The sequence below is a fragment of the Diadema setosum genome, chromosome 4, assembly GCF_964275005.1.
Source record: "Diadema setosum chromosome 4, eeDiaSeto1, whole genome shotgun sequence".
In the NCBI taxonomy this organism is placed as follows: Eukaryota; Metazoa; Echinodermata; class Echinoidea; order Diadematoida; family Diadematidae; genus Diadema; species Diadema setosum.
This window is the reverse complement of record NC_092688.1, coordinates 43,590,043-43,608,410: the sequence shown is the minus strand read 5'-3', so window position 1 is coordinate 43,608,410 and position 18,368 is coordinate 43,590,043. Positions and strand designations below refer to the sequence as shown.

The window sequence follows — 18,368 nt, the reverse complement described above, 5'->3', positions numbered from 1 at the left end:
AACAGACTTTGAATAAAAAGCATACAAAACTATTGTGGATTCAGCCATCTCCCTTAGCTTTTGAGCATTTGGCTTGAAATTTGGCACATGTGACCACTATGCTATGCAGTTGTGCAAACTTCAATCTTTCATATATAGATATGGAACATTGTGTTGCCATGGTAACAACATTTTCAATGAATATAATACAAAAAATTTGTGGATTCAGTTTACTCCTTCAGTATTTGAGCATTTTACTTGAAATTTGGCACATGAGACTGCTAAAGTACATTGACTGATGTGCGAATTTCTTCTTTGATCGTTGTCAATGTGTTGCCATGGTAACAGCGTATTTTGAATGAAAATCATATAAAAATACTGTGGATTCAGCTAACTTCCTCAGCTTTTGAGCATTTGACTTGATATTTGACACATGTGACAGTCATAATATGTATTTGTGCAAACCTTTCTTTCAAATTTTCTTCCATTAATATTGGACAGTGTGTTGCCATGGTAACATCATTTTTTAATGAAAATCATAGGACTTACCAGCTTATTCATCCAACTCCCTCAGTTTTTGAGCACTTGATTTGCGATACGTAATTATGACACATAATTTAATGACGAACAGATTTTTTTAATAAACAAAACATGACTTTATTCTATGTTGAACAATGCGTTCCCATGGTAACAACTTTTTATAAAAAATAAAACCGTATAAAGTTAGTGCTGGCTGAACGAACTCCCTCAGTTGGAGGTGGGGGTAAAAATCACAATGAGTGATAGTTCAAGTTTCTGCACGTATTCATGGTTTCATACTTGGATTTGATTTTACTCATCAATTGCCACAATTGAAACACATTTCATTTAAAGATGCATAATGATAAGCGCCGATAATGATTCAATTATTTAATTCATTCACCACTATCAATTTCATACTCATTAACCCTATTAAGCCCAAGCTATTTTGACCCTTCCCAGGCCCAAGGGGGGGGGGGCACATTGTGCCCCCCTATATAACTTTGTTATTGTTTGATGTCTCATCGTCATATCTAGCACATGGGTAGAGCAACTCATACTCTACATGACCGCATACTTGAGTTGTTTCAAGGTCACCCATAGAGGGCGCTATTTATCAAAATATAAAGAAATACATAGGAAATATGCTAAAAACATGATTTTTTTTTGTATAATTTCTTTATCCCCAGTATATATGTCTTATCATAGACCAATATTTTTCATATTTGCCACAAATGATGTGCAAGTCAAAGCTGATTATTTGTTATGGTTGAAATTTCTCAAGGTCACCACATGGGGGCGCTATTCATAACAAAATAAAGAAATACATTATGAGACCTATGATGTATTGTTTGGGATAGGTACATGCATAGTAATCATATTTCATATTCCCATAATATTGGAATTTTAAGTTTGCAGATTGATAATGTGATAAACAAATGATATTAGAGGTATAACTTGGGTGAAGGAATCAAAATGACACAAAATAGAACGTCAATCTTTGGAAAATACTGTTATTTTCAAGCATCTCTATTATATCTATTGTTTTATGCTGTTGGCACAGAAAAACAAAAGAAATAATAGGAAAAACATTTCAAGGCCATAATTACTTCACATTCTGCTTCTTCAGCAAATTTCAGCCAAGAAACGCCCATTTCATACATTATAATATTGTAAATTTGAATTGGAATAGAAAAATACGCAAAAATCTGACTGAGATGGTTGTCAGTTTATGGTTGCCATGGCAACCAGCAATATCAAATATAGCTAAATTATATATCAAAACGTTCGGAATAAGATTTAAGGAAAAGTCACCAAATTTGGTTAAAATTGGATAAAGGGCGAAGGAGTGGCGAATGAAAATCTGGTAGGGGGGGGGCACAATGTGCCCCCCCCCTTGGGCTTTATAGGGTTAATATTAGTTCTACACAATTTAACTACATGTCATGTGACAGATTATGTAACTGCAGAAACTATTGAAACAGTTGTTGCTGTCAAATTTTCATATTCTGGTTGCCTGATTCATTGGAAAATCTGATCTTGAAAACATGTATTTCATTATTCAATATCGTCATAATCACAGCACAATTATCATAACCACAATGATGATACTGGTAAGAGTCTTTGTGAAATTATTATCACTCACAGTATTTTCTGGTATTACACTCTACTTCATTTCTACATAATAAGTTATTCTTAATTATATCTTTCTGATCAAATTATAATTGCCCGCATAGATATAATTTTCTAACTTGGTTACATAAAGTTTGCCGTCACACGCCTGGAAACAATAACAAAAATAATGCACTGCAACGTTCACTGATGTATTTATGTTTGGATCACTTATACCTCAACACATCTTTCATAATCATTTGAAATATTTTCATGGTTTATTAATCAAATTGTGAAAGCAGCTGAACTTCAAGCAATTCTATCATTGCAAATATTTGGTAAGCATACAATGATATGTGTTGCAATCCACTGTTTTTGCACTCTGAGGTTCCCTACATCAGAATACTAATTATGATAATAGTACTAATAATCTGCTGCACAATAGCTTTTATTCATCAAAGCAATCAGAAATCAGACTGTTATGTGCTGACAGAGATTTGCATTTGTCCATTCTAAAATGGTTTCTTCCACTTTACTATAAATCTTCTTTTTGGTTTTTTTTTTAATCTTTTTTTTATTTATTTATTTATTTTTTTTAGTGTGCTTCGATTCACCCGTTTGCTTTTCACCGACTTTTTTGCATGCTTTTACTTTGTTTTACTTTGTTTTCGGATGTCTCAGCCATTTAAAAATCGATTTTCATCAAATGAACTTTGAATTCCTCTGAGAATGGTATGCTCTGTAGCACTTCATTAGTGGTTTCTTAGTATCTTCCAAAAAGTTAAAAGCTCAATCCTCTTTCTGAAAGAGCAGACTCTAAGATTTAAAATGATGTACAACTCAATTCAGATGGACTCTCCTAACCTATTTGTATATTAGAAAAGCACAACCTCTGCAAAATCATAATCCTTTCCATGTTAGTTCCGACTTCCAGTTGTTTTGCTGGTTGTGAAACATTGATGTGTATACTACGTAAAAGATTACAGCCGAAATAATTAATGAAATCATCGTGATGTTCATATTATTTCACACTGTATTTTACAAATGAATAATTTCATTCTTTCAGAATGGTCCGTTATAATGAGGAAGAGATAGTCGTAAAAAGGATCACGAATTCAACCATGTCGTGTACCTTTCAAGGACACATGTACAAAATGCGAAGAGATTTTGGGGAGAAAAATACAAAATGCATTTTCAACCCCTGCTGGTGCAAACATCATGGAATACAGCCTAAATAGTTAATAATGTAATCATCGCGATCCCGTTGGGCGCACACAGCGTAAAATAAGTTTAATAATGCATGTTACTCTGCTTGCACCCATGTTCAGAAAAAAAGTAACACATGTTTTTAATACAATGTGATTTTGTTTATTAAAATTTTATACTGTGTTTCACAAATGATATTTTCATTCTTTCAGAATGGTTCAATACACGAGGAAGAGATACGTGTAGAAAGGATTACGAATTCAACCCTGCCGTGCACTTTTCGAGAAGGCATGCACAACACACGCGAAGAGATTTTTCAGAAGAAAAACAAAGAACGCGTTTTCAACCCCTTCTTTTTTTTTTTATTCTTTTGGTATCAACTCACAAATGATTCCTTTTTATCCTTTCTCAATAATAATGATCCATTTACTTGTGTAATAACAACACAAAGACTGCTCATAAGTTTGATTGCTTGGTATATGTGACTCCATGCTTATGTTTTCTTTGTTTTTAGTGCGTACGGTTATAACGAGGAACCGGTTATAACGAGGCAATATTGGCGGTCCCACGGACCTCGTTATAACGGGGTTTCACTGTATATACATTGATTTTGAAAGATTACATTCATATATATATATATATATATATATTTACAGCCGTAAAAACTATCATATGTTGCATTCAACATGTCTGCATCACCCTCGGCAAGCTCCATGCCTTGAGAATCTATATGAAAGAAAAAAGAAATACAAATATGGAAAAACAAATATTGGTTACATACTGAAATTTTATGACACGCCATTCATCCCCTCTGCCTGACATTATACAGAGTGTTAAATATGTGGGCTTACAGTTGAATGAATACACACACGACTGGCACACATATCATTACACAGAACTACTTTTCAGCAATTTCTTATACAGTATATTAGAAACAGTTTAACAGCATCTACGAAAAAAAACTAAGAAAATCGTCTGGGATGTCATACACAAGAATTAGTGTAGCAGATTCTTCCTGATAACAAAAAAGGTGTGACACAGACTCAAAATGAGAATGTGATTGTGACTTTAAACACTCGTCTGACAGAACGTTATACATTCATGACTTTTTAAAAAGGATTGTAACTTATGTCAGGCAAGCTGGGGGTTCCAAAATAAACAGAAAGATGATTCAATGGGTTATGCAATAAATCAGCTGCATTGCTATGTCAGTGCGTTAATCAACTAATGTAAGCCGTACTGAATTCCCAATTGTGGCTGATATAGACATAAACATTAAATCAACTCCCAACTGGGGTGTATAAATGCACTAATTTCTTCATTTCTCGTATGGAACAGTTCACATATAGAGGTGACATTGTTTGTCCACCAAGTCTACAATAATTGCTAAAATAAGAAAGACCGAATTACCTGTAACTGATATGTCATCAACAGAGGTTGCCCTTTTTCAACTGTTATTCAAGTTGTTTATTTTGTAAAATCTTTATACTTTCAAGTTTAATTTGAGAAAAGCATACCTGTGTTCTGTCGTAGATAAGATGCTGCTATACAGTTTGTAGTCCAATTGTAGTCTGACTCTGACCTGGGTGAAGTTCAGCTGCAGTTGTCTGTCCCAAGGCTTGGTGAGGTTCAGCTCTCTTCAGGCCTTTGGGTGTGCAAATTTAAGAACAGTTAAATACCATACAAACAGAAACATCGGATGCACAAATGGGATAGTTGGAAAATATTTGAGATGAGCGTACATCTTTATTAAAGCAAGCAATAATAACAAAATGTTCATTAATGATTATCAATTTTGTAAGATATATTATGTGAACAACAAGTTGTAATTGCCAGTTTTCAAAGTTTGAATCACTATGTAATGAGCCCCTGTTAGCAAATTGTAAGAGTATGAGGTAATTTTAGTAATGAATGAGAGGGTAAATTAATAACAAGCATTCACTTTATTCAGTTGGCAGCAGAATTATTCACCCCCCTTGCATTATGGACACTATAGCAAAATAAATAACATTACAATTACTAAATCATATACAAGTGGTGAACAGATAGTTTATGACAAATGCCTACCTGATCAATAGTCTTTGATTTGCATATAGTTAGAAACTTTGATCATTCATACATGAAGAGATAAGGTCCAGTGAGCACATTATGGTCATTTCAGACCTTTCTGTGATCACTGAAGCATGACGTGTTATGGTCTGATGATAACGATTAATTTCTTTTGTTTTTATGGAATTTTAAAATAGTATCTTGCCATTCTATGCACAACTCTTAGCATTTCATTGGGTTATATTCATTTTGACATGACTTAAACTTTGAATTATTAATATCACGGCTAAACCTCTGTACAAACTCTATGGTGGCAACTTTCACTAGAAATGAGTTCATTTAGATATTTTTGTACAACGAAAAATGCCAATTGAAATATTAAGAATCCTACATCAAATTCCATCATATTGTGTCACCTATCAAAACATTGAGTGAACAAACCATATTCAACGAAGCATTTCAGTGATCACTGAAAGGACTGAAAATGACCATAAATGTGCTCATTGCACCATATCTCTTTATATATACATGAATGATCAAAGTTTGTAACTATATGCAAATCAAAGGCTACTGATCTGTTATTTACTTGTAGCAAACTATCTGATCACCACTTGTATGATTTAGAAATGATCTCAGTTATAATGTAATTCATTATGCCAGAGTGTCCAACATGCAAGAGAGGGGCTGAATAATTTTGCTGCCAACTGTAGATGATCAAGATAACATGATTTCTCAACTTGCTTCAATAGCTAAAAATAATCATTTAACACACCAAATGAAGATGGTGGAATATCCATGACACTGTCACTTGACTTTTCCATTTGCATCTTGCCCCCAGTCCTTAACTCTGAAGTGGATGAAGTTCACATGTTGTCTGGTCCTTGGCTGTTTGGAGTTTATTCAATATACAAGAACAGTTAATATCTTACAAACAAAACAATAGTGCAGGACATGGGACATTAGAAAGTATGTTAGAGATGGTTGCTTTGCCTTTGCTATAACAAGCTATAGCAATCAAATTGAAAAGCCCTACCATTGATTTTGAAAGAATGAATTCACTAGTATCTACTGATCCATAAGCTATAAATAGGACTTTTCACAGTTTAAAATGATTAGCTATGTCGAATATTCTTGTTTCAAACATTGTAAGAGCATAAGGTGGTTTTGATACTAGAAAAGGGAGAGGGTAAATAAACAATCATAGTAGGGCCTACATTATTAAGATAACGTGACTGCTAAAGTTTGTTTCAGGAGCTTGATACATGTAGACATGCAGGTACCCCCCCCCTTCCATGAATTATCTCTTTTCAATTGGATCAGTATGTAATATTCTACAGATAGTGACATAAAAAATGCAAAAAACAGTTGTTTCTAGAAGGGTCACTATTCACTGGATAACAATGTTTGTTTTCAATTACCAAGATGGACATTACAGCAAACATTGTTTTCAATATTTCCTGTCTAACACTATTCAACTAAAAATCCAGAGACAATTTGATGTCCAAATGTAAATAATGTTGCAATTGTAGTATTTGAAAATATACAGATATGATGTCTGCTAAAATAGTATTATAAGCTAAAATACTTGCATTCTGTTGAAGGTGACCATGCTGGTAGATACATCGTAAGTCTCGACGAAGTTCAGTAGCAGTCTAGCTGTGGAGAAGATGGAAGTTCAGCAGTTTGGTTCTGTGTTCAGTGAAGTTCAGCAACTGACTCTGGGCTTTATTAGATGAAGAAGTCTGATTGTAGCAGTCTGACTGATGTTCCATATCTAACATTATAATTAAAAATGTGAATACAAAATAGAAAATGTGTTTTCAAACTGTTGTTTGATTATACAAGATTTTACACACAATATCTAGAATCTGCATGAAATTTGAAATCAGTTCACATGTTTTTGCAGTTTAAATATATAAAGGATCTTATATTATTATTTTTTTTTTTTTTTGGGGGGGATGATTAAAAGACATAATACTAGTATTTGAGTTGTCTCAATTCAACATGTGTAAGCCTATAGTTTAGGGTATTATGACTTCTTGAGGTTCTAGATCTTGTCGCTAGGCATCCATGTTGCAAGGTCTACATCTACCTAAAGCCCCCGTCACACTAGAGCGTATCTAGCCAACGAATGCCCAGCGGATCCGAAAATTTGGAGATACGCTCACATCCGTTGCTCATCGTTCGTGACCCGCTTGGCGTTCGCTGTATCCGCTAGCTGTTCGCAGAGATTCGCAGAGATCCGCCGGAGACAAATTTTGATTTTGGACATGTCCAAAATCTTGAGCGGATGACGAACGGAATGACAATACGCTTTGTGGTCGCTTAGCGCCCGCTGATCGAAAGTTGTGGTCGCTCTGCGTTCGCTTCTCATTCGTTCGCCGTTCGTCCAAATTCGCACAGCAAATCTGGACAGCACAGGTAGCATTTATCAGTTGGTCATCAGAAATGGAGGACGCTCAGAGATTTCAGATGCAATATCTTCTAGCTGTTCATCAACATGAGTATGACCTAAACCAGCTGGCAATCGCCAAATACATCCAAGACAAGAGAAAACGGATGAGAGGAAAACATCGAAGAACGATGTGGACCAGGGCCTGGATCCGAAGACGAGGGCAGTTCGGGTTGTATAATCAGCTTCTCATCGAACTTCCGGGATATTAAAGTCCCGGCGTTTGCCTCTGGCTTTTTTTTTTTTTCGCTGAAGGTCCAGGATAGGAACAGTTGGAGGCACCAGACGTAATGGAGGATGTTGGACTCCCCACATCATCGTCAACGTGATCATCAGAAGGAACACAGGAATCTTGAGGACTGTCGAGGGTAATGACATCAGCAGCACTTGGTGGTGACTTCTCCTTCCTTCTTTTGGGGGCCATTCTCACAATCACAACGTTACTCGACACTGTCACTACTCAAAATGATTTGGGAAAATGTGCGTCAGTCGAGATCCGTCACGTGACTGCCGCAGTATCGCTCTGCATATGTTGGGCATTCGCTCCTCATTCGCTTTGTCCGCTCAGCATCCGCTGGACGGACTGTACGCATTCGCTTTCATTCGCTACTAAATCCGCTCGTAACACGGTTAGCATATGCTCATCATTCGTTAGGCGAACGTTCGAAAACGACGTTTTGCTTGCGGATTCGAGCGGATTCGAGCGTATCTGGACTTTGCCAAATTTTGCCCATCCGCTAGGCATTCGCTGATTTATACGCTGTAGTGTGACGGGGGCTTAAGATCTGGTAGGACCAGCTGTACTGTGGCTTCACATTCGGGTTGATCACAGTTACAGCCTGAGATGCAGCCACAGTCTGACTCTGATCATCAACTGTTGTCATGTCATCATCATCAGTTAAATTGCTAAAAGAAGTTGTGTAAGCGGTATTAGCATCGGAGTATGGACCTATAGAATCTACTAACTGCCTAGATAGATAGCACTATTAAGAAGACCTATTAACTTCCTTACTGATGAGTGATAGGCCTACTTATGTTAATGATGATATGTTTAAGAATATCAAGGCAAAGGGTCTAGTCTGGTTATACTTTTGGTATACACTGGTTAAGTAGTATCTAGGTCAGTAGGTGCTACTCAGGATCACTATACCACTGGATTCTAGATCTATAGACATCTGGTAGTATAGCAGTAGAATTCTAGAGGTTCCATGCCTATGAATTTAGGTAAACATCATTCTCTATCTTATTGTGACACATGCATTGCGATTACAGTGCTGTATGCACTTAGAATTGTTGAAGATAGCTTTCAAGTCTGAACCAAGATCTGAACCATGGTTTCCAATTCATATTCTGTGTAGACCTGGATCTACGTACTACTACAAGCTGTACTAGGCCCTACTATTACTACCGTACTTGATCTAGTTAGTCTAACCACTGTCGGACTCTCCAGATAGTACTACCGGCCCTAACCCCAGGGCACTCCCTGTTAGTTGTACCAGTACACAGTGCTTCGCGTTCGGGCTGGTCGCAGTTATAACCCCTAACCCCTAGTATTTTACAAGTTTTTGTTGTAGACCTATATTAGTAACGTTAGATAGTAACATTAGGACTTGTAAACGTAACAATGACACAGGTAACGTACAGCTGGTTCTCTGTAGTGTAAATGCTAATGCTATAAGTTCACGTTAGGGCCTAAACTAAAAAACATTAGGCTTAGGCTAGGCCCATAATTCTGTTGGACAAAATAACCTGAGATTTTCTAGACTGAAAAAAAAAACCCCAGATCTTTCCTGTCGATTTGACACAAAACAGAAAATTTGTATCACTTCTGAATACTATCCACACAGCTAGTGACAGTGTAATTATTCAATGTTAGACACGTCTTCAAAAATATAATATTAATAATAAAATGCAGACCAATTCTTTACTTATGAAATTTCCGGTTTCTTCTTCGATCCCTTCACTATTCACGCCTTAAGTTACCTGCAATTCACCCATACATGAACAAATCGGGCAATTGCTCTCATGAAATATCTGCACGCTAAAAATCAACCCACAAACATTTCACTATTACTTGTAGAAGTTGTAGTAGCCCTAGACCCTACCATGCTAACATTAACAAACTACCTAACTCAGCTGGCCATTTGGTCATTCAAACAAACGGCGATGTGGCTACGTGGGACTATTGTGATAACGCTACTACCGTTAAGATTAGATCTACATCTAGCTAGCCCTTGGAGAATTGTAGAAGATTCGAACAAAAATATATCCAAATAATATCACATTATGAATCCACATGCATTACTTTTTAATTGCAGACAGCTTTAAATATACTCACTAATAGAAATATGTACTGGTAGCGGTGTAGAATGCAACTTAGCCTTCAGGATCTTGCCTCCGTCGTAGATCTGTTACCTCTGCGCTGTATACACTGTGTGTATACGTGCTATGTCTAGGTAGCGAGTGCTCACCGCATGTAACACAATAGGGAGAATACGTTAATGATATGCTAATGATATGTTAATTAGTATTACCCTCGAACATGACGATTGAAAGAATTAAAGTCTCTCATAGCTTAGGAGAGACTTCGTGAAATGGTTTTTACTTCTCTGTGAAAGTCTCTCCTAGCTTAAGAGCGGCTTGGCCATTTTAAGATTTATGTGATAGCTTTTATGTGATAGCTTCATGAAACGGACCCCAGTACGGTGGGGTGAGCGTTTTTGAGTTTTTAAAATACAATATTTGTGAGATTTTCTGACAATTGTCACTACGTCAAAGTTTTTAAAGCTTATTGTAGTATATTTTTTGAAAGTTCAACTGTAAACAAATCTTCAGCAACCATTTCTATTCAGTAAACTTTTTTCCCCCCGGTGTCATTTTCCCTTGATTCTACCTGTCATTCATCACACATAAAAACACGCCTACCGCGTACACCACCGAGTTACGCGTGTTGTATACATTACAATACGTACGTGATGCACCAATCATCCGGGGGCAGTAAACAGGGGGGCGTTGCCGGGGTGGGAGTGGGGTTGGATGAGCACATGGCAAACTTGAAAATACTTTGTAGATTTTTTGGGGGAAGAGTATCAAAATATAAGAAATCTTTCAGTGTGATCAAGTATGGAGACCTAATCAAGGTTGTCACCGGTATCTCTGTTGTAGATGACATAGATGGAGTTCATCCAACACAATTTTGCTTGGGATGTTATGCTCAAATTCACAAGAAAAAGGGCAAAGATGTGCACTGGGAACCACCTGCACAGTGGGAACCCCACAAAAGAAACAAAAGCTGCGAAATCTGTTGTGAGGCCCACAAACTGTCGAAAGGAGGGAGACCATCAAAGAAATACCATCCAGGACGTCCCCCTGTTGACCACTCTCTTGAAGCAACGCTGAATGCAATTGCAATAAGCTTTAGTGGTGTGACTGAAGTCAATGAAGACAAAATAAAGCAAACTTTCATGTTGGGTGACGGACTGGTTAATCTGTCTTGTCGTGTGTGCAGTTCTGTTCTTGTGTTTCCTGTTTGTACGCCATGCGAACATGTGTTTTGTTTGTCTTGTGTTCGTCGTTTGTATACCTGTGACACCAAAGTTCACATCACCTGTCCAGTCTGTTCTAGGGAAATTCACTACAAACAACTTAAGGCAGCGCCTCAATACTTCCAGGACACTCTGAATGCAACATCGTCAACATGCATTACATGCAAAAGACCCATCACATATCACGATGCACACAATCACCAACATCAAGACCCAGAACCAGTTGCACACGACCACACATATGCACACACACAACTACACACACTGCACCAGCTCACCCCACAACAAAAAGAAAAAATTGGCACTGCTCTCCTGCGAGAAAAACTACAATGCTCTCGAGACGGTGCAACAGCAACGTTCAGGACAGGTGGACAGGTAAAACACAAACTAGGGCACTCGTATAGATAGATATGGATAAGTTTTTATTGCACTGTAACTCTAATAAATATTGGAAATATGTATGCCTAAATATTTCAAAATAACTGCAGCAAGTATGCAGGTGGATAAAAATTCATGTATCTTTCTATAACTCTTCTTTACATTGCTGCCTGGTACTTTCATCATTTAGGTTCCACTGTAACACTAGCATTTGTTTCATTCTGTACCTGAATATATTTTCTTATCTTGGCTCTACTGTATGTACATAATTCAAAATAACTGCAGCAAGTATGCAGGTGGATAAAAATACATATGTTTTTCTATAACTTTTCTTTACAATGCTGCCTGGTACTTCCATCATTAGGTTCCACTATAACACTAGCATTAGTTTCATTCTGTACTTGAATATATTTTCCTATTTTGGCTCTACTGTATGTATAAAATAAATCAATAAATTATGACTACAGTAGCTATAAGGGTAGCTTGTTAAAACAAACAAAATCTTCTTTGCAATATTTAGTATGATAGCCTGAGATAAAAACAAAAACAAGAAAGAGATAGGAATAGTGCACTCCCATTCAAGTCCTCGTGACCGGCGGTTTTCTTTTATTACATATCAAAATTTTATTATAACTGAACAAATAAACAATAAAAACACAGAGAGAGAATATTGTTGAGGCCTAAATTCTTACTTCATTGCAAGCAGATTTTCATGATAAACGCATTTGATATAATGGAAGTGCACTGTAGGCCAATTTCCAATATGAGATTTCTAGACTTAAGAAACCTTCACTACCTTTTAAGCATGATCCCAACAATCTATAATTGCATTGATAATTTTGGCACAGTACAGATAAATCTAAAATCAATGTTAAAAATGTCCTTTCTCATAAAGCCTTTGGTGGCCAAAGTAATCCCCAGTCCACGGATTGCCAGTGAACGCTGCTGCAAGGCAAGTTTGAGAAATAGGAGCAGCACAATATCACAATTGAGAGAGACCATCTCTGCCAGTAACTCGGCGAGTCAGCTAAAGCATGAGATTGCCACAGCTCATCATCAGGGCAAACTGGACGACCTGCTTCCGGCCACCATCAGAATCCCGGACGGGGATCTCGTTGAAGTCAGGTGCATGCTGGGCCTAAGTTGGAAAAAGACAAGAACATTGAAGAAGTAAGAAAACAATTACAGGTATCTTGAAAATCCATAAATCCAGTATGAAAATGCTACAGCTTTAAGCTCTTACATGCACACATAGGTACATGCTAGGCTTAATTAAATTTACTTAATATGGCCCAAGGTAATCAAATCTTAGATTAGTTTTTGTTTCATTCAGTAATTACCCAGCATTATGACCGCAAGAAGTGATATTAGCTTTACTCTGTTTCACTTATCAGGTGGCTGAAAGAGAGAAAAGTCCACACTCAGGCCGAAAAAAATGTTCGAGCAATTGAAACACAAATAGTGGGCAACAATCTGTCAGCAGAGTGGATGCCACTTCAGTTCACAGATGAAGACACTAAAGAGATTGTCATCAAGAAGACTCCAATGGTTGCAGTCAAACATCTGGAGCTTAAAGCATTCCAGCAGCTGGATGAGTACGAAAGGTTGGCTCATTTTATTTTCATTTCATATCTCTAAAAAGTATCCAACGATAAAACAAGTGCATATTATGCAAAAACTATATGTGGAAAGTGTTTGAATATAAAGTATTATACATCCATGTATATATATATTTTTTCTACCCCTCCAGACAAAACCTCCTGACATTTGAAAAGACATCAGGGGAAGTGTGGCTTAAGTTGGGAGGAGACAAGGGAGGCTCGACCTTCAAACTGATGATGCAAATCGGTAATGTGAGCCGGCCTAACAGCCTAAGAAATACAATTGTTGTTGCAATATTCAAAGCAACAGACAATACGTACAACCTCAGTCTCGTCCTCCAGAAGTTCTCCATCGAAGTGGACAAACTGGCTGCCAAGACTTGGAGGTATGGGCAGGCTAAGCACCATGTCCCTCACTAGATCAGCATGAAGAATACTCACTGAAGCTGTAAAAAAAAAAAAAAAAAAGAACACTTTGTCATTGCAAGTGGAAACATTGTGGGAAACATTGTGTGTGTTGGAAAACAATAGCCAGTACAATTGCAAAATAAATATTGTTAAAATTACTTCTTCAATTCTATGTTTATTGCCAATTTATCTTCCACTCAGAGGCAGACCAATCCGGATATTCCATTTCGGGGATTATGAGTACTTAACACGGATGTATGGACTCACTGGGCCAAATGGTATGTTATCAAAGCTACCCTTTAATTCATGCTAAAGAGTAAAATGTGGCAAAAATGATAATGATAATGATAATAATGTATAAACATAGACCAATAAAAACAAAAAATGCTGATAACCTTAATGTCACTTAATAGATTTAAATGCAAGTTACTAATATATCAATGCCCTGATTAAAATAAACATGTCAATGTGAAACAACTCAGTGGATTTTTTAATGTTTGACACCAAGAGGAAGCTAATAATTCTAAAATGAAATCCTTAACCAAATGCAAAGACTTTGAAAAGTAGTGATTATTTATGCAATCTACTTTATAAATATTACTTGGCATACAGGACGCCATCCTTGCCTCTACTGCGAGATATCAAAGAGGGAAATGGCCACCCCACTGGCACAGAGAGGACCAAGTCCATTGCGATCTCTCCCCAACCTCCATGAACAACTCAAGAAGTTTGAAGAAACACGACAGGCCAAGGCAAAGGACTACATGAATGTCATCAGGCCCCCATTCTAAACATCCCAATAGACCAGGTATTATATCACTCAAACAAATGAAAAAAAACCCTGAAGAAACTTGTATTCATATCTGTTGCCCTACATGCCTGAATTATCATTCACAATTTCTAACAAAATGCACTTCTATATTTTGCTTCAAAAGGTTTGCCCCCCTGGCTTGCACATTACGCTGGGACTGTTCCTGAAACACTTTCAGAGTTTGGAAAAGTCATGTGAAGCATTGGACAGGGTAGCTGCAAGTCACCTTGCCAGGAGAGAACAACCAACTGAACAGCAGCTCTCAAAGAGTATGGCAGCTCTTGTGCAGAGAGAGAAGATGCTGAGAGTTCTTAAGGAGATGGAGGCAGAGAGAACTGACCTAGCAGAGCAGCTGGCATGCTTCCTTCTGCTTTATCCCGAGGAGACAACCAGCCAGCCGGTAGCACTTCTGCAAGAAGCTGTTCGAGAAAAGGATACACAGATAAAGAAGGCGGTAAGCAAAATAAATTAATGTCACACACATGTACACACAAAATTGTTTTATGCATATTGAAAAAAAGTATAAATGAACTGTCCTTCAATTGAACCATCGCCTAATATCTTTCTTTTATGATTAATTATGAAAATTATTTTGTGTTACAGAATGACGACTTGATGAAGCTGCCAAAAGAAAAAAGTGGGTCAGGAGAAATTACTGCCAGCCTTGACGAAGCACTTCATGGAATGACGATTCACCGGCAGGCGTATTATGGAAGAATGTTCGTTGGAAACCATGCACACAAATGCCTTCAGGTATGAACATATTTAAAACAAGTTAGCCCGTCTATCTGAAAAATCTGGAAGAAATATCATTCTATTTTTTGATAAATGAAGCTAACATTCAACCAACTGACACAGCAAGTTACACAATATATATTCATTATGTCTAAAAGTTGATGTTGTACTGTGGTTAAAGGATAAAGCCTTTCTTATATCTTCCAGCCCAGCAACGTCAAAAAACTGACCCAGAAAATCGTTGAAACGACAGCACGAGTATGTCCAGGAGCTACAGAGGTGTTAGGCGAAGCAGAAAGAGTAGCCAAGGGGTATGAAACTCTTCTCCATCTCTACAGCCGCTGCCACACCAGAATGAACACAAGCAGTTTCCTGAACCAAGAGGAAATAGATGAACTAGGTATCAAATTTTCATTTGTAAAAATGCAACAAAAAACAAAACAAAAAAAAACAATACAAAAAAAAAAACAACAAACACACAAATGAAATCAGATCAGACCTGCCATGTAAATTAAACAAATCATCAAAAATCAAATACTGGTGTTGTGACCAAGTGTATGCAGTGTACAAAAGTAAAATATGCTATCAACACAATGAATCTTGATAATAGAATATTGAGATATTGGTTGGTCTTTAATATACACATTTGTACTGCCCTTTCTGTATTCAAATGTCTAATAACTGTTAATTTTTTTCCCCATTTTTTTTTTTTTTTATTCTAACAGAGAATGACATCCAAGCATATACTGCCTTCTTCCGGGCCAACTTCCCAAACGAATCCATACCACCAAAGCTCCACTTACTTGAGGACCATGTTGTCTCCTGGCTGCGCAAATGGGGGGCATCTCCTGGGATGATGGGGGAGCAGGGCGGAGAGAGTGTCCATGCACAGCTCAACAACATCGAGCGTGACCTCCGCGGCTTCTCCAACGACCTCGACATCTTGCTCAGGAGCGTCAAGGGGCAGTGGCTGGCATGCAATCCTGTGGCCTATGCAAAGAATAATTAGGTTTAATGCTCACATCCAATGTCCAATCATCTCATACGCTTATCTATACGTGTACATCTTAGAATGTTTTTATATCTCAATCTGGATTTTTTTTTAATGCATAAGCTAACAATAGGGAGTGTGTAACACTCTTCATTATCTTGATGTGCTGATAGGCTTTAAGTCAAGAGCAAGGTGATGAATGATAATTCTTTTTTTTTTCATCTTTTTTTTGGTCATGACTGCTTCAAGAGAAGTTAGTGCATTCCAATCTTTCCCAAATGCAATGTATCATGCCCTGCACTGAAAAAGCTCTTATCGATGATGTGCCTTAAAATAAATGTAGTAGATTAATTTGATATCTCTATTCATGCTTGACATCCTCTGTCATTCACAGAACTCGTAACTAGAGCTCTCGCTAATCGAATCTTGCAGCTCTCGTTTTGTGTTCACAATTCCATACAGAGCAGTGACATTGCAGATGACAACATAGTTGTATCATGTACCAGTACAAGCTCTTACATACCGGTACCGTATATTCTTGTCAACCGAGCCTTGCATCTGCAATCTGCAGCTCATATTTCTTATGACAGCAATTAGCATGGACATTTTGAAGGTTGAATAGCACAAATCAGCACTGGTACTAATGCGACTTGCTTCAGTCTCTAAACCTTGCTGTGTTGATGTAAAATTTAATGCCATTACCTCGGGTACGTGTATACGTGTTATCATGAAATTATGAAATGGATGTTTGTTTCTACTGTAGCCCGACGAGACGCTGTGCGAAGCACACAGCGACTACTGGTACCAGTACTATACTACTGGTACTGTGCTTTAGATACCGGTGCATCTTTGTGTTCATATAAAACTTAGATCTATTCAATAATTTCCTTTGTGACAGCAAGGAAAATTTTGCTTCAGCTCAGGATATTTGTTCTTATTCTAAGTGTACCCCACATGACATGACTAGCTCAATTTAGCTATAAATAGTATAGCATTTATTTATTTTTATTTCATTTTTTTTTACTCTCTCTCTGAGCTGGCACTAGACTATATCAGTTCGGGAAACCCACTCACAAGGGGGGCCCCTCCTTATAAGTAACCCGTCCCCCTTATAAGTAACCCCGTCCCCCTTATAAGTAAACCCGTCCCCCTTATAAGTAACCCCCGGGGCACCCCTTATAAGGAGTCTCCACGCTGTTTTGCAATGCAACGCGAAAATGAAAGGACTGCGGCAATTCGCTTGATTATGTCCATAAAGCTTCACAAGTTTCCTAGTTACTCACGAAATTTGAGCAAAATCGGTTTGAGGCATCATATCTAAAATCATGGATTTAAATGCGATGTCAAACGACCCATGCGAATGCTGAAATGCGAGCGATTACTGGCGTGAGTGTCGCCAGGCGCGGCGGCGCGGCAATGCTTGAGTGCAGACGTGGCGACTGAGTACGGAGGTCAGTATTCTGAGAGCTAATTAAGTGTCTGATTAGCTCTTAATTACCGAATTGGTATTCTGAGAGCATGATTAAGTAGGGGATATATTAACTACAGTGTACCATAGCAACAAGCGTTTTGGCGGGAAGGACCTACGCGTTTGCGCGTATCAATGCGCGTGCACCTCTGAGAGGACTTAATCACAGAGTTAATTACGAATTGGTATTCTGAAGGTGTAATTAAGTATGAAAGTTAATGGAAAACTTAATGATACCAAAGAGTGTCATTAACTACTCCGATACCACGCATTACATCGTGTTTTCTCTACCACAACGATGCTTGCCGTCTTCGGTAACCGAGGAGCGGTTGAATCTTGTTTTCATGGTATCCGTAGAATTCAGAGAAAGAAAACATAGCCGATCTTCGAGGAATTTTGTCATTTTATGTGTGCAAAGAGGTTGAGATCTTCGCGTGCGTAGGTGAGGGGTTGTAATCAAATACCGGAGTGTGCGCACGGAGCTCTTGGGTTGTAATCAAAGATAGTAGTAGAGATAATATTAGATACGAAGGCGCGCGATAACAATGGACACAAAATGGCTACCCTACATGACGATACAAAAGAGAGCTAAGTACAAACTCAGTACACCTAGGA

The 18,368-nt window shown here is 37.7% G+C and overlaps 1 protein-coding gene and 1 long non-coding RNA gene across 2 annotated transcripts; one reads left to right on the top strand and one right to left on the bottom strand.

Annotated features, from left to right (window-relative positions):
- Nucleotides 1–637: 637 nt before the first annotated feature.
- Nucleotides 638–10,261, bottom strand: LOC140227311 (uncharacterized). Its single transcript, XR_011901039.1, has 5 exons — nt 10,155–10,261; nt 6,954–7,138; nt 6,137–6,249; nt 4,833–4,960; nt 638–4,041 (listed from the first exon to the last, which is right to left on the bottom strand). It is a non-coding gene; the product is annotated as an uncharacterized lncRNA (long non-coding RNA).
- Nucleotides 10,262–12,544: 2,283 nt separating this feature from the next.
- Nucleotides 12,545–16,397, top strand: LOC140227310 (uncharacterized). Its single transcript, XM_072307729.1, is given in 10 exon segments — nt 12,545–12,909; nt 13,134–13,343; nt 13,490–13,726; nt 13,950–14,026; nt 14,361–14,531; nt 14,534–14,556; nt 14,684–15,013; nt 15,163–15,312; nt 15,502–15,694; nt 16,020–16,397. Coding segments are annotated over 10 exon segments (2,040 nt in total). The 3' UTR covers nt 16,304–16,397.
- The last annotated feature ends 1,971 nt before the right edge of the window (nt 16,398–18,368 follow it).